Source organism: Podarcis tiliguerta (genome assembly GCF_965153285.1).
Source record: "Podarcis tiliguerta genome assembly, chromosome: 8".
In the NCBI taxonomy this organism is placed as follows: domain Eukaryota; kingdom Metazoa; phylum Chordata; class Lepidosauria; order Squamata; family Lacertidae; genus Podarcis; species Podarcis tiliguerta.
In genome coordinates, this window is record NC_139541.1 from 13,220,792 (window position 1) to 13,245,104 (window position 24,313).

Genomic DNA, 24,313 nt, shown 5'->3' on the forward strand with positions numbered 1-24,313 from the left:
AGAGGATCTGCAATGGTATCTCCAGGCAGGGCTAGGAAATGTCCCGTCTGGGGAGCTGCTGCCACTCAGATAGACAGACAGATGGCCCACCCCAAAGTGATGCCCATTGGTCCAGATGAAAGAGGGGCTGTCCATGAACCAAACACATTTCAGCTTACACAATGAGGTCACCAGTGAGCCTGACCAAGGAGAGGAGGGTCCGCTTCAAGGAGGCTGCAAGGGGAAGGCTCTGGCTGCAGAGGGTGCCGAGGTGGGCGGCTTGCACCGCGCTGATGTAGCTCTCCGCTGGGATCGTGTCGTTGGCAAAAGCGTTGCGCTAGAAGCAAGCAAAAGAGCATCCAATGCTAGTCCCTCCTCACAGTAGGCCCACTAAATTAATTAACATGCCTCTCTCAGGTCCATTCATTTCAGAGTGTCTAACTGAGTTAGCTCCAACTCATTTGCTTTTGTTTTTTAAATACATTTCCAAAATTACCCTCTTCATTTAATGTTTATTCCAGGGCTATTTAGAGTGCACAATTAAGAGTGAGTAAAAAATGCAAGAAAACGTTGTTTTTTAAAAATCAGCAAATAAATACAATACCACGGAAAACTTGACTCCCAGGGTGTATAAAATTTAAGGGGTTGTGCCCAGCATTGGGCTATGCAGAGGAGATCCACTGAAACGAACGGTCCTAAGTCAGGCATGTCCATTCATTTCAATGGGTCTACTCCGAGTAGGACTTAGTTGGCTACAGCCCTAAACTAAACAGCCCAAGGGAGTGTTTCAAAATCCAGATTTGGGTGGGTGAAAATACAGGTGAGAAAGCTGCTTCTTTTATGGCCACCAGCTGCAGCTGTATGAAGAAGACACAAAAGGCTTCCACCGCAATGGCTACAATCTGCCTCCATGATTAGAGAAAGTGATGCTTCTGAATACCAGTTGCTGGAAACTGCAGGAGGGAGGGTGGGTCTTGTGTGTGGATTCTGCTGGCGGGGGGATTCCCCCATCGAGGCATCTGATTGGCCACTGTGAAACAGGATACTTCACTAAATGGGTCACTGGCCTGATCCAGCAGGCTCATCTTATGGTTCTTATCACCCCATAAGGCAAGGTTTTGCTTTAAGGATAGCTGTCCCACAGCTGCTTTTGTGGGGCTGGTCAAGTTAAGTTTTAAGCACCTTTTCCCCCTTCACCTCCTAGAGAGAGAGACCTCATAGCTAGCTTTTTAAAATAAATACAGTGGTGCCCCGCAAGACGAATGCCTCGCAAGACAGAAAACCCGCTAGACGAAAGGGTTTTCCGTTTTTCAATGCGGTTCGCAGGACGAATTTCCCTATGGGCTTGCTTTGCAAGACGAAAATGTCTTGCGAGTCTTGAGATTTTTTTTCGCTCCCCACCCCCTTCTTCTAAGCCGCTAAAGCGCTAATAGCCTTTTAGCAGCTAATCCGCTAATCCCTTAAGCCTTTAATAGCCGCTAATAGCAGCTAAACCGCTAATAGCGCTAATCCGCTAATCCGCTAATAGGGTTGCTTCGCAAGACGAAAAAACCGCTAGACGAAGAGACTCACGGAACGAATTAATTTCGTCTTGCGAGGCACCACTGTAAATTGGTAGTGCTCTGCTGAGTTGTTGTTTTTTAATGTATTTTTTAAAAAAGATTTTCTTGAACAGAGAGACCTCATAGCTAGCTTGAGAGATGTGCTTGTTAGGATATAGTTCCTTTCCACCTTAAAAGGGAACAGGCATGACTGTTGTGTGTCACATGCCTGTTTACTTCCAGCACAGTCTGCTGGGAACTTCTGTTTGTCTATTGGTTTTGCTTTACTGCTGTTTGCTTGGAGACGAAGGGAAGCAGACATGATTTTCCTTTGTTCCTGAACTATGCTGAATAAATTGCTGTAAAAAATGCTCAGACATGTCTCTGTCCGCCACTTCCGTTGTGAGGATTTATTCACTCCGCTGATAAGAGTGTGCCAAGTCTCTAAACGTATCTGAGGCTCGTGTCGCTAACTGATGCTGCATCGGGAACTGGAGATCGCCCGGCTGCCGGCCGGTGGCTGGAGCCAGCTGGGGGCCTGCCAAATGCCCCCATCTCCCCCGCAGTATCCCAACAGTGTTAAGCAGAAGAGGAGATTAAACCAGCAGATGAGCCTGCCATCTAGTGGGCAGAGAGGAGAGAGCTCACCACTGCAAAGGTCCACTGAATGGGGAAAAGGAAGGAGAGGGAAATATGAGAAGGTGAAGCAGCCAGTGTGAGCTGCTTCCTTTTCCTAACAACCGAGTTGTTATCGTCGGACTGGGACCTGAGAGACCAGGGTTCAAATCACCTCTCTGCCATGAAGCTCACTGGGTGACCTTGGGCCAGTCACCATCTCTCAGCGACCTACCTGTTGTGAGGATGAAATGGGGAAGGGGAGACCTGTATACACCACTTGGAGCTCCTTAGAGGAAAAGGCAGTATATAAAGGTAAAGGGAGCCCTGACCGTTAGGTCCAGTCGTGGCCGACTCTGGGGTTGTGGCGCTCATCTCGCTTTATTGGCCGAGGGAGCCGGCGTACAGCTTCCGGGTCATGTGGCCAGCAGGACTAAGCCGCTTCTGGCGAACCAGAGCAGCGCACGGAAACGCAGTTTACCTTCCCACCAGAGCGGTACCTATTTATCTCCTTGCACTTTGATGTGCTTTCGAGCTGCTAGGTTGGCAGGAGCAGGGATCGAGCAACAGGAGCTCATCCCATCGTGGGTAGCAAATGGGGGGGCGGAATACTTAGCCCTTTGCCACTGCAGCCAGAAAATAAACAATAATAATAATATTTATAAAACTGGACTTACCCATGAGCCAATGTTTGGGAATTCGTTGGTGTGGATGTTGTTCCATGATTCGCACAAAGACTGCACAGCTGAAGGCAAGTTCTGGACAAGGGCTGGCCCTGCTCCACAGAAGACCGGCAAACAAGAGACACGCTTTCAGGGCACGAAGTCAAACTCCACCCAGGAACTTCATGGAGTTGGAGAGGCTCCAAGCTCAGCTGCCCGCTCGCCCCCTCCCCCAACCAAGCGAAGATGCTGGAGATTGAATCCAGGACATTTTGAATGCATGTGCTCTACGTACGGAGGAGCAGTAACATCATCTGGGAATGCAATCACAGCAGTGAAGCCACACCAGAGAAAGAGGGCAAGAAACAGCTTACCTAAAGTGTTGGATTTGCATCGGCTGGAGCCGATAGCCAGGACGGCTGCGTAGCCCTGTAGCTTCTCCTCTGTGGGCTTGTTCTCAGAAGCGCCTTCTTCCGAGAGGCTCTGCAGTAAGTAAGACCTGCACCAGGGAGAGGGGAAGGGAGGTTGGGAGTTCCCGATTCGGACTTTTGGGGGTCTCTGAAAAAGATATCTCCCTCTCTCAAAATGCTTAGAACTCCAGGCCACCTGGAGAAGCTGAAAGCTGGACGATTCAGAGCAGGCATAGTCAAACTGTGGAACTCCCTCCCACAAGAGGCAATGATGACCTCCAACTTGGATGGTTTTAAGACAGGATCGGATAAATTCATGGAGGAGTTCAATCTTTTAACATTGTCTTTTATGTATTATGACTTTGCTGTTGATTATCGTCTAGTAATTATTTCCTGTAATAGCTGAAAGTGAATTTTTGTTTCGCTGTTATTTGCTGATATTCCAAGGGTTAATTTTATAGTGCAATATCTTATTCTAAACGATTTATTCTAAATCGTTGAACATAACTTTATTTGATGTAAGTTGCTTATTTTAAAGTCATATTTTTATTATGACTTATTTGCACTGGATCAGAGTGGCATAGGATATGTGCTTTTTGTTGCGAATTGTACTTTTGTCTATGGTTTGTAAACTGCCTCGCGTGTATCGATATAGAAAGGCGGTAAACAAATTAAAAGTGAAATGAAAAATGAAATGAAGGCTAATGATATGGTCCATCTCCACTGTTGGAGGCAGTAACACTACTGAATACCAGCTGCTGGGAATCACAGGTGTGAAGAGTGGGTTGCTGCATTCAGGACTTCCTTAAGGGCTTCCCTTAATGGGCATCTGGTTAGCTGTTGTGAGAACAGGTTGCTGGAGTAGATGGGCCCTTGGGCCGATTAGGCAGGGCTCTTCTTATGTTCTAAGGCAGGTTTTCCCCAACTTGGATCTCTAGCTGTTTTTGAACTACAACTCCAATCATCCCTAGCTAGTGGGACCAGTGATCAGGGATGATGGGAACTGTAGTCCAAAACCAGCTGGCGACCCAAGTTGGAGAACCCCTGTTCTAAGACTACCATTTATTTATTTATTTATTTATTTATTTATACATACATACATACATACATACATACATACATACATACATACCCCGCCCATCTGGCTGGGTCTCCCCAGCCACTCTGGGCAGCTTCCAACAAAGTTTAAAAATACAGTGGTGCCCGGCAAGACGAATGCCTCGCAAGACGGAAAACCCGCTAGACGAAAGGGTTTTCCGTTTTGGAGGTGCTTCGCAGGACGAATTTCCTATGGGCTTGCTTCGCAAGACGAAAATGTCTTGCGAGTTGCTGCGATTTTTTTTCGCTCCCCACCCCCTTTTTCTAAGGCACTAAGCAGCTAATAGCCTTTTAGCAGCTAATCCGCTAATCCCTTAAGCCTTTAATAGCTGCTAATAGCCGCTAAACCGCTAATAGCACTAATCCACTAATGGGCTTGCTTCGCAAGACGAAAAAACCGCTAGACGAAGAGACTCACGGAACGGTTTCTTTTCGTCTTGCGAGGCACCACTGTACATTAAAATGTCACACATTAAAAACTTCCCTGAAGAGGACTGCCTTCAGATGTCTTCTAAATGTCAGGTAGTTGTTTATCTCTTTGACATCTGGTGGGAGGGCGTTCCACAGGGCGGGTGCCACTACCGAGAAGGCCCTCTGCCTGGTTCCCTGTAGCTTTGCTTCTCACAATGAGGGAACCGCCAGAAGGCTGTCGGCGCTGGACCTCAGTATCCAGGCAGAACGATAGGGGTGGAGACGCTCCTTCAGGTATACTGGGCCGAGGTATGCAACCCTTCCAGGAATACGGTGCAGCCCACTTACCTGGTGAAGGTGGCATAGGTGTCGATCAGCTGCAAGGTAGCCGGGAGCAAGTTCTTCGTGATCTCAGACGACTTGTGGGGGTCGGTCTCAGCGGCCAGCTTGGAGAAGTGCTCATCAAGGGAGACCTGGACCTTGGAAATGGCGGCGTCCAGGGTATAAATCGACTGCAAGCTGGGGATCTCGTGCAGCCTAAGGATGGTGGTGCAGTCGATCCCACAGAACGAGGAGATCTTTGGAAAGAATGGCAGCAGTTATTTTTACTGGGAACTTTTGGATCCCAAACCTTCCCTCCTAGCAGGCTTAGGGTGGCTTGAATGGAGCCAACTTGTTTTATTCTCAAAATAGAACCCTGCAATAGCACGTTAGGTTAAGAGAGACTTGCCTGAAATCACCCAAATGAGTTTCACAGGAAAGATAGGATCAGGAATCTGGGTCACATTCTAACTTGGTCTTTGCTAACTGGGTGCCAACAGCTGTGCTGGGCAAGTTTTATTCAAAAAGATGTCTGAAACATCTGGATATTGCCAGGTCGTTCTATTATTATTGTTACCCTCCATGGAAGATTCAGGACAGACAAAAGGACTTGTTAACCCAGTGCATAGTTAAACAATAGAACTCCCTCCCATAGGAAGCAGAGATGGCTGCCAACTTGGATGGCTTTAAAAAAAGAAGAAGAAGAAGAAGAAGAGTTTGGATTTGATATCCCGCCTTTTACTCCCTTTAAGGAGTCTCAAAGCAGCTAACATTCTCCTTTCCCTTCCTCCCCCACAACAAACACTCTGTGAGGTGAGTGGGGCTGAGAGACTTCAGAGAAGTGTGACTGGCCCAAGGTCACCCAGAAGCTGCATGTGGAGGAGCGGAGACGCGAACCCGGTTCCCCAGATTACGAGACTACCGCTCTTAACCACTACACCACACTGGCTTGGATTGGACCAATTAACGAGAGAGGATATGGTTATCAGTGGCTCCTAGAATGGTGGCTATGTTCTGCCTCCACAGCTGGATGCTGCTGGAAAACCACAGAGGGCAAAAGTGCTCTTGCGCTTGGGTCCTGTTTGCAAGTTTGCTACAGGCACCTGGTTGGCCACTATGAGGCTGGGATACACAGGCCATTGCACTGATCCAGGATGCTCAATACGTTCTTGTGTATCTAAGTCCTCTCACTACCCTCTGCACTGCATCAGAGCAGGTAACAAAAACTCAGCTGCTGCCACTAGTTCTATGCACCTCAACACACACCTGTCTGGCAAAGTACTCCTCTGCTATTTCCACGTCGTACTTCACGCAGCTGCACTTGACCGAGGTCAGCTCAACGAGAGAAGTGGCGTGTTCAGATTTCATGCCCTGCTTAACAAGGTGATCCTAAGCGAAAGGAGGAGAAAACAAAAAGATATAATACACTGAGGGAAAGAGACCTCAGTGCAACAGGCCTAAAGCATCTCTTACGCTGAAAGGTAATTTCATGAAAAGTGCACGCCATGGTGAATCAAACAGGTAGCTTCCGGGGTCTCAGCAGCACATGAGAACAGAGAGTGGCTGTGTTTGACCAAAACGCTTAAGCATTATTGTGTTATTATTGTTCCATCTCTGGAACAGTCTCCCACATGTAAGATTGGCTGGTGCCAACATTGTCAACTTTTAAGCACCAGGGAAATATATTTTTTGCCCATGTATGGGGGGAGTGGCTATTTTAGGTGTTCATCCTGTTGCTGGGGGAGGGAGAATATTGTTTTGTAACTGACTAGCTGTTGTTTAACAGCAGCTTGAGGAAACAACCAAAATCCAACAAGCTGTGGCTAATCTTAACTACAGTTTGCCAAAACAACAACAACAATTTATTTATACCCCGCCCATCTGAATGGGTTGCCCCAGCCACTCTGAGAGGCTATAGGCTGGGAGCCTATTTCTAACCATGGTTTATTTAGCTGCCTTGTTTCAGCAAACCATAGTTATAATTAATGACAGTTCTGACTTTGGAGATAACAGCTAAGCTGTACACAATCCTAAAGTAGGACTTCTTACAGCTCACTTGCAGGAGGGAAGTACAAGTCTGCCTTGGTGTAACAGTAAACCATGGTTTAGGGTAAAGGTAAAGGTACCCCTGCCCGTACGGGCCAGTTGTGTCCGACTCTAGGGTTGTGTGCCTATCTCACTTAAGAGGCCAGGGGCCAGCGCTGTCCGGAGACACTTCCAGGTCACGTGGCCAGCATGACGAAGCTGCTCCGGCGAGCTGGCACCAGTGCAGCACACGGAACGCCGTTTACCTTCCCGCTATAAAGCGGTACCTATTTATCTACTTGCACTTAGGGGTGCTTTCGAACTGCTAGCTGGGCAGCAGCTGGGACCGAAAGACGGGAGCTCACCCCGCTGCGGGGATTCGAACCGCCGACCATACGATCGGCAAGCCCTAGGCGCTGTGGTTTTACCCACAGCGCCACCCGCGTCCCCAAACCATGGTTTAGCTGTATTTATTTATATGTGTCAACTCCAATAAACCAAAAAAGTCTCAAAGACTTACAATGAAAGGAAAATGCAATACGTGGCGAACACAACCATTAAAACAATGCTACACAGTGGATCACTGGATGTGGACAAGCAGGGATAAATGGGGATGATTCCATCTAGACGACCTACAAAACCAGAAGTTCTCAGGCCAAGCGGAGCAGCTACCTTGATCCAGCTGACGTAGGTGGGGATACGCAGGCGGGAAGACCAGCGCAAGGTGTGCAGGATGTCACACTCGCTCATCTCAGGGCTGTTCATCGCCAGCTGGTTCATGTAGTTCTTGGAGGGTGGCAAGATCCCCAGGATCCGCCAGAGGATCAAGAAGTAGTATTGAAGCGCACAGGCCTCCTGAGCAAAAGAAGAAGCAAGACAGAATTAGCCAGCTGCAGTTCTGTTACAGCTGTCCAACCCTCAGGGACTAAAACTGAAAGGGAAGCCAAAGGCAAGGAAGCAGTGTGACGCGGCAGCTAAAAAAGCCAATGCAATTCTGGGCTGCATCAATAGCAGTATAGCATCTAGATCAAGGGAAGTAATAGTGCCACTGTATTCTGCTCTGGTCAGACCTCACCTGGAGTACTGTGTCCAGTTCTGGGCACCACAGTTCAAGAAGGACACTGACAAACTGGAACGTGTCCAGAGGAGGGCAACCAAAATGGTCAAAGGCCTGGAAACGATGCCTTATGAGGAACGGCTAAGGGTGCTGGGCATGTTTAGCCTGGAGAAGAGGAGGTTAAGGGGTGATATGATAGCAATGTTCAAATATATAAAAGGATGTCACATAGAGGAGGGAGAAAGGTTGTTTTCTGCTGCTCCAGAGAAGCGGACACGGAGCAATGGATCCAAACTACAAGAAAGAAGATTCCACCTAAACATTAGGAAGAACTTCCTGACAGTAAGAGCTGTTCGACAGTGGAATTTGCTGCCAAGGAGTGTGGTGGAGTCTCCTTCTTTGGAGGTCTTTAAGCAGAGGCTTGACAACCATATGTCAGGAGTGCCCTGATGGTGTTTCCTGCTCGGCATGGGGTTGGACTCGATGACCCTTGTGGTCTCTTCCAACTCTATGATTCTATGATTCTAAGCCTAATCGATATAGCAAGCCCTGCAGAGGGACATAGGAAGCATCCTTCTATTGAGTCGGCCCATCGGTCCAGCCAAGAACATCCTTGCCTATACTAACTGCCAGCGATTCTACAAAGTTTCACAGGCAGAGGTCTCTCCCAACCCTACCTTCCGGAAATGCCAGGGATTGAACCAGAAACTTTCTGCAAGCAGAACACATGTGCAGCCATAGTATATGACCCTTCCCTCTCATACAAATCTCATGTCTTGGGCAAATGAGGGAACCCAGAACCTTCTGTGAGGATGGCTCACATCATCATGCCAGTTCAATGACCAGTCTCAAACAGGGCTCTACTGTCTACGCAAGACCACCTTTGCTTATTGCCGCACTAGCTCCCACAACTGAGCCACATTGCTGCCGCCTGCCCCACCTGTAAGCTGCACAGTGCAAAAGATGAACCACCACTGCCAAGAGACTCAGAGGACAGATCGGCAGCTGAGCTCCCTGCCAGATTCATCCAGTGTAACAAATTCAAGTTTATCTGGAGACGGCAGCAGAAGAACAGCCACATCAAAGTCTGGCTCAGGAGCCAGAGACGCCCTTACCAGTGCGGTGACATTTTTGTTCTCCTTTCTTCGGAGGGTGTCGAACTGGGAGCCAGCAGCCAGCAGCGAGGTGAGGGCTGAGTACAGGTCATCGTATTTTGTGGCCTTCGCAAACAAGACCTCGCACACCTGAAAGAGAAGCAGAGGAGTCCAAACTCTTTCCCTATGGCTTTGCTCCACTCACCACTCTGGTTCAGAGGATCTGCTAAAAGTACAAGTTCGTCCCCACAAGAAAAATGCCTTCCTTTAGGTCAGCAGTTCCCAGAGGAGGAAATGGGGAGAGCTGAGAGGCAAGGGGGAGGCAGTGAGGCACAGGAGGTATAAAAAGACTTTGAAAAGCTGATATTGATGGATCAAGTTATTTGTTGAATTAATTAAATGAACTGGATTTTGAATAAATGTGCAATTAACTGTTAATTAACTGTAAATGTTTTGAATTTTATTGTGTTATTATCTTCCTTAGCAGATTGTGCAAAACACTGTTCTGAATAATGCTTTTTTATAGGGAAGAGGGTGTTGGGAATATTCCATTCCACCTTAAGGAGCAGACATGGAACTGTTGCGTGTCACATGTCTGTTTACATTCCAGCACAGCTTGCTGGGAACATCCATTATGTTTACAGTCATACCTCAGGTTAAGTACTTAATTCGTTCCAGAGGTCCGTTCTTAATCTGAAACTGTACTTAACCTGAAGCACCACTTTAGCTAATGGGGGTCTCCCGCTGCCACCACACTGCCGGAGCACGATTTCTGTTCTCATCCTGAAGCAAAGCTCTTAACCTGAAGCACTATTTCTGGGTTAGCGGAGTCTGTAACCTGAAGCGTATGTAACCTGAAGCGTATGTAACCTGAGGTACCACTGTGTAGCTTTTGCTTTTGACTCTGTCTCTCTGAAATACAAAGAGAGAGACGACTTGTTTCTTTGTCCTGATTTATGATTAATAAATCCGTAGTTGTAGTATGCTTCCACAAGCCTCAAGCCTATTCTGTGTGTGCAGTTCGCTCTGCTGACATAGTGTGCCCTGGTTTTGAAGCCTGGGTCGCTGACGTACGTCAGAGCAGAGGCCAATGGGTCTTTGCAGCGGGACAGCTGGAAGGAGACAACCCAGCTGGGACTAGCCAGCTGGCCTTGCAATCCTCTGCATGCAGACAGAGGGCACTGGGGCACATGGGTTAAGACCACACCCTCAAAAGAGAAAAAACAGTTATTCTAAGTTTGGGGAACACAGCTTTAGGTCTCGTACGTTGTACGTGCAATGATCAACGGGGGCCCGCAGATGGTCCCAAGCCAGCTGCCAAACACTGGTGGACATCACCATGGAAGCCTTGCCCATTGTAGCAAAATTCAAGTCCTACGGGGTGGGAGATGCTTATAGTTACCGTGTTATCAAGGCGGTTCAGATCGTCCTCGGGTGCTTCCGGTGAGAGAATGCAGTAGAACCTGGGTTGGGGGGCTGCATCTGGCAGAAACAAAACAATTCAAAGGACCGGGTTATTTTAAGTTGCCTCCAAGGGAACACAGAAACACAGATGTAAGTGATCTTTGAAACCAGGACAGCTAGGCTTTCAAATGCCTCAATAGGAGATGGGAAGCAGGGCTCACTGTCAGCTTTGCCAAAGCTCAGCTCCACCAGGCACCTCCTGAACTGGGCTAGCTGATCTTTATCAAAACAACTGCTTAAAAAATGGTGGCCCAAGTTCCTTTCTTGCCTGCCCCCTTTCCCCATGTGGGTTGTTTTTTTAAGATTGTAAACTGATTGTATTTAAAGCCACTCATGTGGAGGCTTTTCAGCTGAAGAGAAGAGAAGATACACTCATCAGCTCCATCACCACGGTGAATTAAAACAAAAAACCCTTAGATTGTTCATGTTTAGGAAAAACTCGTGAGGTGGATAGATTTCACGAAACATGGTATTGCTTGTTTGCAACTAGTCCTCTGGATACACATAAGGCCTGGAAACGATGCCTTATGAGGAACGGCTAAGGGAGCTGGGCATGTTTAGCCTGGAGAAGAGGAGGTTAAGGGGTGATATGAGATAGCCATGTTCAAATATATAAAAGGATGTCACTTAGAGGAGGGAGAAAGGTTGCTTTCTGCTGCTCCAGAGAAGCGGACACGGAGCAATGGATCCAAACTACAAGAAAGAAGATTCCACCTAAACATTAGGAAGAACTTCCTGACAGTAAGAGCTGTTCGATAGTGGAATTTGCTGCCAAGGAGTGTGGTGGAGTCTCCTTCTTTGGAGGTCTGTAAGCAGAGGCTTGACAACCATATGTCAGGAGTGCTCTGATGGTGTTTCCCGCTTGGCAGGGGGTTGGACTCGATGGCCCTTGTGGTCTCTTCCAACTCTATGATTCTATGAAGATTTGCTGCATTTTGAAAAGTCCTAAAATAAGCTTGGAACTCTTTGAATGCCACTAACCATCGAGGGGGATGCGGGTGGCGCTGTGGGTAAAAGCCTCAGCGCCTAGGGCTTGCCGATCGAAAGGTCGGCGGTTCGAATCCCCGCGGCGGGATGCTCTCCCGTTGCTCGGTCCCAGCGCCTGCCAACCTAGCAGTTCGAAAGCACCCCCAGGGGCAAGTAGATAAATAGGGACCGCTTACTAGCGGGAAGGTAAACGGCGTTTCCGTGTGCAGCTCTGGCTCGCCAGAGCAGCTTCGTCACACTGGCCACGTGACCCGGAAGTGTCTCCGGACAGCGCTGGCCCCCGGCCTCTTGAGTGAGATAGGCGCACAACCCTAGAGTCTGTCAAGACTGGCCCGTACGGGCAGGGGTACCTTTACCTTTACCTTTAACCATCGAGGGAAACCATACCTCCACCAGCTTACTCAAGAGACCCACCTGATGAGCAGTGCTTGGCCCAGTTCTCTTCCACTTCCTTGAACCCGTGGTAGAGGGGAGAAGAGGTTCGCCGACTGCCATCCTGGGACCCGCCAGCCCAAACAATGGGTGGGGTGAGCAAGTTGTATTGCACCTAAAAAGGCAAGCAGAGGGAGGACAGATGTGAGGGGAGCAAAGAACAACGTCAGTTTGGTTGACTGCTCATCACAGAACTATAGAGCTGGAAGGGACGCCCAACGGTCATCTAGCCCAACCCGCGTGCCACAATGCAGGAATCGCAGTTAAAGAATCCCTGGCCTGAGGACTGCAGCACCCAGCAGCAGAGCAACACCCATCCACAGGGCTCACCTGTTCGAACAGGTACACCGGAACCTTTGAATATTGGTGAAGCAGGTAGTCGAAGACCAAGAGGAGGCGGGCCAGGAGAAGAGGGACGCAGCTCAGCTGCGAATCCAGGTTGGCCATCAGCTCCAGGATGGTCTGGATGCAGAGAGTCAAGACCGACCGGCGGCCTTTCTCGGAGAAGCTGTGGAAGATCAGCAGGAGCAGCTGGAGGTGCTCGACGTTCAGGTCCTCGGTGTCGCCGGGGAGCGTCCCCTGCATGGCATTCTGCTTCAGGGTGCCCACAAACCTGCCAAGGGGGGAAGGGAAGAAGCAGGGAACGGGTCACAGCAAAGCAAGGAGCTCAACAGCACCAGGTACAACTCTGGCAAAGGACAAAAGCTATACAAGGAAGGTCCTGACTTCGGAAGAGTCCATCGCTTTGGGGCTGCCCTCCCCTGGAATGCCACCCCCCCCCCGAATGTCTGAGGGCGGTGGAACTACCAAGCAGGGACTTTAAGGTCTACCAATGTGTTTTAACAAGTAGGACTCCAATCTTAACATATATAAGGGACACAGCGGCATGGGAGGAAGTTGAGGATTATCCCGGTGAAGATGCTAGTTGATGAGACCTGTTGTTTCTTATTCAGCAAGGCCTTGACTACAGCTCTCCTTTACCCCCATGCTCTTTTATATATATATATATATATATATATATATATATATATATATATATATATATATATAATATTTTATTAAGATTTTCAAAACATTACAAATAAATAAATAAATAAATAACAATTAAAAACAGTTCAATCTTTCATGACTTATCTTGCATTTGCTTGTTTCCCGGACCTCCCCACACCTCCCCTCTTTGTATTCCAGTTCAATTTATTTATTCAGCAAATCCTTTCCCTCTTTACCTTTATCCTTATCTTTGATCTTATTATAACTTTAAATTTTCACCCGTTAACAATCCGTTTTTGCATATTCCTTCATGACGTTATTACTAAAAACCCCTTAACCTCAATCCAACATCATTCTAATATTCATTAATTTTACAATATTTCTGTAGATAGTCTTTAAACTTCTTCCAAACTTCTTCCACCAACTCCTCTCCCTGGTCTCGGATTCTGCCGGTCATTTCCGCCAATTCCATATAGTCCATCACCTTCATCTCTGAGCTAGCCGCCTTTACCCCCATGCTCACCTCTCCCAAACCTTCAGGCATTCGGGCACGTCAGGGTCTCCTTGGGTGCTCGCTTTGTGCTGCCAGATGAGGAGGAGCCGAGAGAGGACAGACAAGCTCTGGGGGTGGATGTAAAGGGGCCAGGGGCCTTCGGAGAAAGGGGCCACGCCCAGCTGCTGCAGGAGAGTGCTCTGGCAAGAAGGGGGAAATAAGTGCCTGCATGAAGTCCTTCAATAAAATCTAAACAATTGCTGCTAAAGGGGACTCCATTATCAGCACGGAGGTCCAATTTGGAGGATGTATGAAGCTCCCTTTTACTGAGCCAGACCATCTAGCTCAGTGTTGACTATACAGTGGTGCCTCGCAAGACGAAAAGAATCCGTTCCGCGAGTCTCTTCGTCTTGCGGTTTTTTTCGTCTTGCGAAGCAAGCCCATTAGCGGATTAGCGCTATTAGCGGTTATTAGCGGCTATTAAAGGCTTAAGGGATTAGCGGATTAGCTGCTAAAAGGCATTAGCCTAAAAGGGATTAGCGGCTTAGATCAGCTGATAAGCGGCTTAGATCAGCTGTTCAGCGGCTTAGCAAACAGCTGTTAAGCGGCTTAGGGACTTGGGAAAAAGGCTGGGAGGGGAAAAAAAACCCCAGGAATCGCAAGACATTTTCGTCTTGCGAAGCAAGCCCATAGCAAATTCGTTTTGCGAAGCACCTCCAAAACGGAAAACCCTTTCGTCTAGCGGGTTTTCCGTCTTGCGAGGCATTCATCTTGCGGGGCACCACTGTACTGATCAACAGTGGCTCTCCAGGGTTGTTGTTTTTTATTATTTACTTCATAAAATTTATACACTCCTCAATTGTTAAAAACAAACAACAACAACCACCACCACCACCCTCAAAGCAGTTTACAAAAAAGGTAACACAATCAAGCTATCAGTAAGAAAAACTAACAATAGTTTAACACTATAGAAAGTTAAAATGACAATGACCTAAAAACAGATTTTAAAAACTCACATCAGCTTTCTAAACAACTGGATAAGCTTGTCTAAACAAGAATGTTTCTAGGAGGGGCCAAAAAGAGTATGGTGAAGGCAGCTGCCTAGTATCAAGAAACAGTGAGTTCCAAAACGTAGGTGCTGCCATGCTAAAAGACCCAGTTCTTACAAATACGGAATGAGTGTTATATGGCATCTGTAAGATGCTGTGGATTGCACCTGTAACCTTCTGCATGCAATGGAGATGCAATACAACTGAGCTTCTATCATTGTCCTTGACCACTGGACCATGCTAGCTGCTGTGTGCTGGAGTCCAGTGGTTCCCGGAAGACCACAGATGGCTCCACAACTCTGTTCTAGATTCAACTTGGCCATCAAATTTTCAGACATTAACACCACCCCACCATTCCCCCATGCTAATTTCTAAACTGCTGGCCCTGGCTTTCCTAAGAGGTGGGGGGCCCTCTAGGTCCTTCTTATTACTAACCGCACAAGCAATGCAAGACTCACTTGCAAAGTGGGGGACTGGAGGTCCGAGGTCACCAAGGAGTGGTTGAAGTGGTACAGTGCAGCAGCAAATTCCTCCTCCTCTGTGGTACCTATGACAAAGGGCAGAGTCAGCTGGTTATCCCAGGATCCCACCACTTCACACAAAATAAACAGAAACCCGACATAGCTAAACGGAACCTCTTGGTTGAGGTGGTGTCAGAAGGCTGCACTTTGCTTACAATTACAGGGGTGCCTCGCAAGACGAAAAGAATCCGTTCCGTGAGTCTCTTCGTCTAGTGGTTTCTTCGTCTTGCGAAGCAAGCCCATTAGCGGATTAGCGGACTAGCGCTATTAGCGGTTTAGCGGCTATTAAAGGCTTAAGGGATTAGCGGATTAGCTGCTAAAAGGCTATTAGCAGCTTAGTGCCTTAGAAAAAGCGGGTGGGGATCGGAAAAAAACCCCCAGGAATCGCAAGACATTTTTGTCTTGCAAAGCAAGCCCATAGCAAATTCGTCCTGCGAAGCACCTCCAAAACGGAAAACCCTTACGTCTAGCGGGTTTTCCGTCTTGCGAGGCATTCGTCTTGTGGGGCACCACTGTACACTTGTCCATCTTTGATCTTCAGCCAGAACTTTTAAGTGACGAAAGACGCCACCAAAGATGGCCACCCCCTCTGTGTCCCTCTTTCTCCAGCAGTAGAGGAGACGCGGGGCTGCCACTGCCAGGGGCAGCTGCAAGTCTCCTGCTTGTGTACAATTCTGCCCTTACAATAATCAAATCACATCTGCCAGGTTCAGAGACAGCTAGGGACATGCCCTATGAAAATATGAAGCTGGCTGGACCATGTCAAGACCAGTGATCCATCGAGTTCAGGGGTGGGGAAACCTTTTATTCAACCCAAGGGCCACATTCCCCTCCGGGTAACTTTCTGGGGGGGGGGGCACATGCCAGTGGTGGGCGGGGCCAGAGGCAAAAATGGGTGGGGCAATGAAGGTAAATTTTACTTTGCTGGAGATGGCTAGTTTTTACACACACACACCCCTCTACCTTCCGTCCAGGCAAGCCAGAAACATCATCAGAGCTCAAGTAGACATTCCAGCCAGGAAAAAAACCATTCAAGGAGGATGCAAAGCAGGACTGTGAAGGCCTAAGGTTGCCTTAGCTCAATTTCCCCTCCAGGGTCTCAAGCAAAGACACTAGACTAGAATGGCAGGGGGTAGAGAAAGGGCTTGCACCCCAACCTTTGATCCCGTCCTTGTCCACTTCCTTGATGATGCAGGCCAGCGTGGCCATGTGCTGCTCTGTCAGCGAGACGCTCAGGTAGTTGCGGATGAAATTATTCCTGGAGTCCAGCATGGAGGAAGTCACAAAGTTCAGGATATTGGAGGCCAGGTTTAAGAACTAGAAGCCAAAGGAAAAGAGGAGACAGGAGAGATTGATGCATGAGCCAAACAGAAACTGGAACGGAACCAGGAGGATAATACCGTATTGGCCCGAATATAAACCACACCTTTAAAATTGGAGAGGCGGGGGGGGGGGGGGAATAAAAGCTCCTCTCCATTCCTCACGGCTCCTGGCTGCATACAGGGTCGTGTATTCAAATGGTCGCGAATATAAGCCACACTTTAACTTTTCACAGTCAGAATTGTGGGGGAAAGTGAGGCTTATATTCAGGCCAATATGGTAATCAGCTGTGCTTTCCCACAAATCCCAGTCACATCCCAAAAATTCACTTTTTGTGTTAAAAAATTAAGGCCCAGGGTTTTTTGCTTCCAAAGGCCAACAGGTATTGAATATGGTCATCAGTACTGTCCCCCCCCCCGACCCCATACACACCTCCCTGCCCTATGTACTCCTTATTGAAAGTCATTGTGTAAAGGGCACCTTTCATACTGCAAATTGCAGTATCCGGTGTGAGTGTTTGTGTATACTTGTCTCAAAACAAAGAAACAGAATAATCTTTGGGTCCTCCGTGAATCTATCCAAGGTGGTGCCATCCCTGCCTCTTGTGGGGATGAGTCTCATGGTTCAACTATGTGCCACTGATTTCAATGGGTCTACTCTGAGCAAAACCAGCTGGACACAACCCTAGGAAGTTCCCACCACACACCAGTTCTGGATCTTTGCGACTGGCCAAGATGTTCCCGTTTTCTCCGGCGGCCTGCTTGTTGGGGCTCTTCACTCGAGGGGAGCTCTCCAGGGGTGGGGGCGGGGGTGGCGGAGGAGGGGCCACTTTCTCTTTGCTGGGAGAAATGGTCTCCTCAAACCACTGCCCGAGGATGGGCTCGCTGTCGTCATCTAGGGAAAAAAACCCAAAGTAAACACAGAGATTGTTTAAGAGACAAGAGCGTAACATACAATTAAGGATCCTCTACTGTGTCTATTGGGATGCGGGTGGCGCTGTGGGTAAAAGCCTCAGCGCCTAGGGCTTGCCGATCGAAAGGTCGGCGGTTCGAATCCCTGCAGCGGGGTGCGCTCCCGTTGTTCGGTCCCAGCACCTGCCAACCTAGCAGTTCAAAAGCACCCCCGGGTGCAAGTAGATAAATAGGGACTGCTTACTAGCGGGAAGGTAAACGGCGTTTCCGTGTGCGGCTCTGGCTCGCCAGAGCAGCGATGTCACGCTGGCCACGTAACCCGGAAGTGTCTCTGGACAGCGCTGGCCCCCAGCCTCTTGAGTGAGATGGGTGCACAACCCTAGAGTCTGTCAAGACTGGCCCATACGGGCAGGGGTACCTTTACCTTTACCGCGTCTATTGCTGCCACCATGAAACACAAATCCCCAGGCCTCCCCTGTTTTGCACGCACCCTGGCTGCTGTCTTCGGTGCTGCTGAAATCGTCCTCATAGTAAGTGTTGGAGTCTGTGGAAGCGCTCACGTCGCTGCTCATGGAGCCCTTTCGTTGCCGCTGAAGAACACAAGCCTGAAAGTTTGGGTCAGCCGGGTGGGGTGGGAAGGAGGAGAAAGACCAGACCAGGTCAGCTGCTTTCTGCAAAGCTTAGCTCTTGAAAGCTTAGATTTCAAAGATGGGGGGGGGGGGGGTTGGATTTGATATCCCGCTTTATCACTACCCTAAGGAGTCTCAAAGCGGCTAACAATCTCCTTTCCCTTCCTCCCCCACAACAAACACTCTGTGAGGTGAGTGGGGCTGAGAGACTTCAGAGAAGTGTGACTGGCCCAAGGTCACCCAGCAGCTGAATGTGGAGGAGCGGAGATGCGAACCCGGTTCACCAGATTATGAGTCCACTGCTCTTAACCACTACACCACACTGTAAAAGATGACTTTTACAAATGATGTAAAAAAAAATCGAGCGAGTTTCTAGACCTCCAGTTTGAAGGAAGCCCAAGGGGCCCGTAAATACCTTTCTGTACGAGGTCGACAGCAAAGTCAGGAGCAAGTTGGTGAGGGGCACGGAGTCGATCAACCGCTGGATTCGCTGGATCGATGTGCTCTGGGCCATGATGTTCAGCACAGCCGGGGGGCCATCGGTCTCCCAGCCCTGGAGGGCGGAGGGTCAAAGCTGTGTTATTTTGTCATGTTCGGAAAGCAAAAAACCCATCAGAACCCTGATCCGAGTTGTCTCTCTCTCTCACCTTGTGAAGAGCTTCAACTTGCAGGTCTTGGAAGAGGGAAGTGAGCAGCTTAATGGCATGGTTGGCAAGGACAACAGACAGGACACCAAAACCCTGGTGCCTATGGAGAAGAGAAAAAGGAAGCATTTTAAGAACCCAAGAGCTTTTCCATCTAAGATACAGGAAGGGGGGGGGGGGGAGTCCCTGACGTTACTCTCTTGACTGATACCAAACTTACCCTTTTCCAGGCCCCAGTTTGGGAGATCCCACTCCCTCTTTGGAACGAGCAATGATGTCCCGTACCCGGAGGGCAGCCAGGGGATCTTTCTCCTTCCCCTTATCAGCCAGGGCTGTGGGGCTGAGGTTCAAGATGAGAAACAGGCTGTTCAGCAGACACCAGGCGCCAAGCAGCTGGAAGTTCTGGTAGTGCTGCCATCCCAAGAAAGAGGGGGGAAAGAGTGAGAACACATACAAACCCATGTTTAACTCCACAACCACATTGATCTGCAAAACGAGCACTGTTACAGATGCCACACAATATTCATTCCACGTTTGTAAGAAATCAATATTTTAGTGTAGCAGCACCTACACTTCGGAACTCCCTGCCTGTTGACACTAGGCGTGTGCTTTCACTGTACTGCTTTCAAACCATTTTTGTTTGGGCAAAGCCTACCCAGACTTGCAGAATGTTGCTTTATTCTGGTTTTCAGCTTATCATTCATTTTAATTACAGTGGTGCCCCGCAAGACGAATGCCTCGCAAGACGGAAAACCCGCTAGACGAAAGGGTTTTCCGTTTTGGAGGTGCTTCGCAGGACGAATTTCTCTATGGGCTTGCTTTGCAAGACGAAATTGTCTTGCGATTCCTGGGGTTTTTTTCCGCTCCCCACCCCCTTTTTCTAAGGCACTAAGCTGCTAATAGCCTTTTAGCAGCTAATCCGCTAATCCCTTAAGCCTTTAATAGCCGCTAATAGCCACTAAACCGCTAATAGCGCTAATCCGCTAATGGGCTTGCTTCGCAAGACAAAAAACCGCTAGACGAAGAGACTCACGGAACGGATTCTTTTCGTCTTGCGAGGCACCACTGTATTTTTTACAGTTTTAAGTAATAGTTTTAAACTACTTTTTAAATGATACTTATTTTGTTTCACTCTTTTCTTTCAGTGGGTGGGGTGGGATGTTTTAATCCTGCTTTTTAAAAATCTGAATGTGTTTTAAGATTCCCCCCCCCCCCCGTTATGTTTTTCACTGGTTTTGATGTAGGTTACTTATTGTAAGTTGCTTTGAGTTATTTTTTCAAAAAGCAACTAATAAGTTTTATAAAAAACAAACTACAACTACTTTTGATAAACTGCTTTGAGGCCTTATTACAATCAAGTGCCTACAAATAAACCTTGCAGAAAAAACAAATAACGTTTCATTCCATCCCTTCCATATGGGGCAAAGTTGCCAAGACAAAGGAGTTCTGCTTGGAGGTTATCGCCCTTACCTCCCCACCTGCACGGCGTGAGTTGCTGATGGCCTGCCCAATCATATCGTAGATTTCAAGCTGCAGACATAGATGGAAACAAGAGATTTCAGGACTTATATGAAAAGCTGCCATTTATACATGCATGCATACAAAACACAAAAAAACCCCTTTGAGTTGCAAATTCAGCACCGTATCTTCTCTTGTGGACACACACAAAGAAGGATTCCCCATAGCATCCAGCCACCCCACTTACACATTTCTGCACAATGGTGGCTGCATCATTTTCGTAGTCTTCTTCTTTTGAACTTGTGGACCCAGTTCGGACCTGCTGGGTGCTGCCTACATGGAGGATGGCCATGCAGGTCGCAACACTCACACCTGGGTGGAGAGAGAAAGAGAGGATCTCGATGTCAGGCAGAGCCTCGCCTAGCGCTGTAAGCTACATCCCATAGTAAGTCTGGGCAGGGGGGCAAGAAGAAGTGTCCCCAATCGCAAATTGAGGAAACCTCTTTTTAACTGTCAGTACTTCTCTATAGAGTTCCTACTGACAGACAAGTTTCCAAAGCACAAACCAGGTAGGCACCGTAACCGGGTTGTATTCAACAAAACTAGACTCGGCACAAACCAGCCTTCAGCAGCCCACTGCCCTCCGGAGGCTTTGGACTACAACTCCCATCAGCCCCTGCTGCGACTTGTGGTCCAAAACACCTGGAGGATATGAGGCTGGCATAGATGCAGTGGAACTGTTAGTCACATCCACTAATTTAAATGGATTGTTATACCTACCCTATGAAACTAATCAACCCAATCATGTTTGGTAAACTCAATGAGTCTACTCCGAGTAGAACTAAGTAGGTACAATCCATTGTTACTATTCGGTTGATGCAACGCCATTTGACGTGCACATCACATGACAAAGCAGAAGAGGGTAGGCCCATGCCCAGAGAAGCTTGCAATCTAAAATTCAACAAAGGGGAAACTTAATTGGAACAGGAGGGGCATAAGGAGAGCCGACAAGAGGAAGAGGTCCATCCTTTCACTCTGAGATCAGAATGACAATACAGTGGTGCCTCGCAAGACGAAAAGAATCCGTTCCGGGAGTCTCTTCGTCTAGCAGTTTTTTCGTCTTGCAAAGCAACCCTATTAGCGGATTAGCACTATTAGCGGTTTAGCGGCTATTAAAGGCTTAAGGGATTAGCGGATTAGCTGCTAAAAGGCTATTAGCAGCTTAGTGCCTTAGAAAAAGGGGGTGGGGAGCGAAAAAAATTCGCAAGAATCGCAAGACATTTTCGTCTTGCAAAGCAAGCCCATAGAGAAATTCGTCCTGCGAAGCGCATTGAAAAATGGAAAACCCTTTCGTCTAGCGGGTTTTTCGTCTTGCGAGGCATTCGTCTTGTGGGGCACCACTGTATGTGCCAAGTTCAGTTTCATTATGTTACTGTCAGGCAAGTGCTCACCTGCATAGAGGCAGCTAAGAGCCAGAACAGTGACGTCCTGCAGCCTTGTGGGAGTAAGAGGCTCCAGAACAGGGAGGGAGAGAGTATCCAAGGCCATGGTCACGTCAATCACCAGCGAATGGAACCTGCAGAAAGAAGGTGGACAGCATTGGAAGGGTAGCTTGGGATTCACCAAGGCAGGGAAATCAGTGGCCCGCTGGTGCTGAAACCCAGCACTGAACAGATGTAAGCCAGGGCCATCTGGCAACGTCCAACCCAGACTGGGTGATAGACTGGAAGGTGGGGGGGGGGGGAGAGAACATAAAAAGGGGAGCTCTCTTTACCCGTTACGAACTGCAGTGGCATCGGCTACGGTGGCTGGCATGATGAAAAAGGAATTAGCGGACACAGCATCCTGGAAGCGGTTTATGTAGCGCAGGAAGTAAGGGAGGTTCAGGCAGACCCGCAGCAGCTTCTCAGAGCCACCTGTTAAGAAGAAAGGCAAGCAGTGTGACAAAAAAAGAGAGCCCTGCTGGATCAGACCAATTCCTTTTCATAGAAATGTAGAGTTGGAAGGGACCACAAGGCTCATCTAGTTCCACCTCCTGCAATACAGGAATCTTTTACCCAAAGTGGGGCTCAAACCCATGAACCTGTGATTAAGAGTCTCATTCTCTATCAACTGAGCCATCCCGCCATCCATCTCGTCCTGCCTCCTGTTTCTTCCCACAGTGCCCAATCAGAAAGCTTCAGGAGGAATACTAGTAGGGTGTGAAGGCAATAACCCTTTCCCTGCCCACCCTCTAGCAACTGGTGTTCAACAATAGTCAGCCTCAGCCGATGGAAATGTTATACAGCTAGGGAAACCCAACTTCCTACTCCCCCCCCTCCTTTCTTTTAAGATTGCTCGCTTGAAAACAAGTGATAGCAGTTGTAGGCATCCTTTCCCTACCAAGTTCTTGCAAGCTGGCCACGTTCTGAGCAATGAATATGCTCTTCGTCTTGGCTGCAGAGGCTTGGTCCGTGGACGCCTGGTCGTCACTTTCACCTTCCCCCTGAGGAGAAAAAGGAGAAATGGGCACCAGCCATGGTGCCGCTCCACATTTACATAGTGCTTTTGTATCTTAGTGTATTACGATTTGAATTCTATGCAATGGAAATACAGGAAATAAAAGAAGCAATGAAAACACAATAAAAAATCAGACAAAACCTAGCACAGCACATTGCAGTTGGCAGAACGGTGTGCCAAGAACCTTCAGCAATTTTCAAGCGGCTTGCAAGGAGGAAAGTTTGAGAACCACTGCCTGAAGACATAGGAAGCTATCTTGTACTGAATCAGACCACTGGCTCAGTCCTGTCTCCAATGACTGGCAGCGGCCCTCCAGCGGTCTTTTCCAGCCCTACCAAGGGATGCTACCAGGGAGTGAATCGAGCACTTTCTGCAAGCATAGCAGGTGCCCTACCACTAAGCTGTAGTTCTTCCCCAGCTCCTTTCACTTGAACTGTTGTCACTGGACAGAGGGAGTCTCCAGGCTTCCATACACACCTGAGTCTGTGGCAGGATTGGAGAGGTTGCCACTCTGGGATTAAAGACAGACGTCAGCTGGTTGAGGAAGTTCATTTGCACTTCCTTCTGTCGCAGTTCGGGGCTGACTGGAGATGCCAGCTCTTTCTGATCCTCCACTGCAGAAGGGAGAGAGGAAAACACATTAATTCAGCCCTTGCTTCAGGAACAGAAAGGCTGAATGTGATCGTCTGGTCACATTCAGCACTAGAGAGCTCACAACAAAGTTTACCTATTTATTTCATTTAATATCCCACCTGTCCTCCAAGGAGCTCAAGATACCATTCAGGCTTCTCTCTGCCCCTAACTGATTTATCCTCACAACAACCTTGCAAGGTAGGCAAGGATGAGAAATGGCCAAGAGAGCTTAATGCAGCGTAACGTGGCTGAGTGGGGATTTGAACCCTAGCCTCACAGGTCACTGTCCAACACTCTAACCTGCTCCACCATACCACAGTTCTCACCATCAGAGAGGGTCTTCACTGTCTGGGGTAGTTTGGCTGACTTCATCATCGCTGTGAATGTGATGATTTCGGTTCTGTCAAGGCGGCTGCAGCCAGTACACAGGCCCTTGATCAGCAGGATCAGGTGTTTCTAAAGAGAAAGAGCCAACTTCAAAGGTGAAGGCAGATGTGAGGACATGCTTTGGTGGTACTTCAGTAAACACGGGTAGCAGAATTTTTATGGTACCCTGGTTATTACTATTATTTATTAATTATCTCCCACATATATCTCAAGGTGACGTACACAATATAATAAAAACAGCACAGAAAACAACAGAAAATGCATTTTAAAAGCAATACAAAGTAGGCAACCATGACAGACACATTCATCTGGCGTAACACAAGTTTAACTTAACAGGTAATAATAATAATAATAATAATAATAATAATAATAATAATAATAATAAATTTTTATTTATACCCTGCCCTCCCCAGCCAAGGCCGGGCTCAGAGCGGCTTACAAGCAATAATAAAAACAAGATGAATAAGTGAAAATGGACCTAGCGGTACCCACGTCATCAAGGCTATCTTTCTGTATGCCAAAAATGTAAGACTGTCATCATGCTGCCGTTTGCAAGGCTTTCAAGCTTTCTGTTGAACATCTTGTTTAAATATTGGGGTTCAATATTGTTCAACAGGATGTGTATTACTTTAAAAGCCAGGGTGCAGATCCTGACCTAGTTTTTGCAGCTGTGTAGCAGGTGC

At 48.1% G+C, this 24,313-nt stretch overlaps 1 protein-coding gene across 14 annotated transcripts in view; it reads right to left on the reverse strand.

Moving 5' to 3' along the window:
- The window catches only part of UBR4 (ubiquitin protein ligase E3 component n-recognin 4), a 154,373-nt gene that overhangs the window by 118,559 nt on the left and 11,501 nt on the right, over positions 1-24,313 (reverse strand). For all 14 annotated transcript variants that reach the window (XM_083453526.1, XM_083453529.1, XM_083453531.1 and 11 more), the window contains exons 4-28: positions 23,570-23,699; positions 23,088-23,224; positions 22,494-22,596; positions 21,886-22,027; positions 21,563-21,687; positions 20,359-20,483; positions 20,124-20,183; positions 18,874-19,064; positions 18,657-18,756; positions 18,425-18,562; positions 17,871-17,985; positions 17,176-17,363; positions 16,307-16,466; positions 15,087-15,175; positions 13,610-13,779; positions 12,427-12,709; positions 12,079-12,211; positions 10,616-10,695; positions 9,235-9,363; positions 7,735-7,917; positions 6,304-6,426; positions 5,065-5,294; positions 3,172-3,296; positions 2,813-2,910; positions 159-316 (exon numbers count right to left, since the gene is read on the reverse strand). In XM_083453526.1, the coding sequence (XP_083309652.1) occupies positions 159-316; positions 2,813-2,910; positions 3,172-3,296; positions 5,065-5,294; positions 6,304-6,426; positions 7,735-7,917; positions 9,235-9,363; positions 10,616-10,695; positions 12,079-12,211; positions 12,427-12,709; positions 13,610-13,779; positions 15,087-15,175; positions 16,307-16,466; positions 17,176-17,363; positions 17,871-17,985; positions 18,425-18,562; positions 18,657-18,756; positions 18,874-19,064; positions 20,124-20,183; positions 20,359-20,483; positions 21,563-21,687; positions 21,886-22,027; positions 22,494-22,596; positions 23,088-23,224; positions 23,570-23,699 (3,515 nt within the window). The remainder of the gene's footprint in view (positions 1-158; positions 317-2,812; positions 2,911-3,171; positions 3,297-5,064; positions 5,295-6,303; positions 6,427-7,734; positions 7,918-9,234; positions 9,364-10,615; positions 10,696-12,078; positions 12,212-12,426; positions 12,710-13,609; positions 13,780-15,086; positions 15,176-16,306; positions 16,467-17,175; positions 17,364-17,870; positions 17,986-18,424; positions 18,563-18,656; positions 18,757-18,873; positions 19,065-20,123; positions 20,184-20,358; positions 20,484-21,562; positions 21,688-21,885; positions 22,028-22,493; positions 22,597-23,087; positions 23,225-23,569; positions 23,700-24,313) is intronic.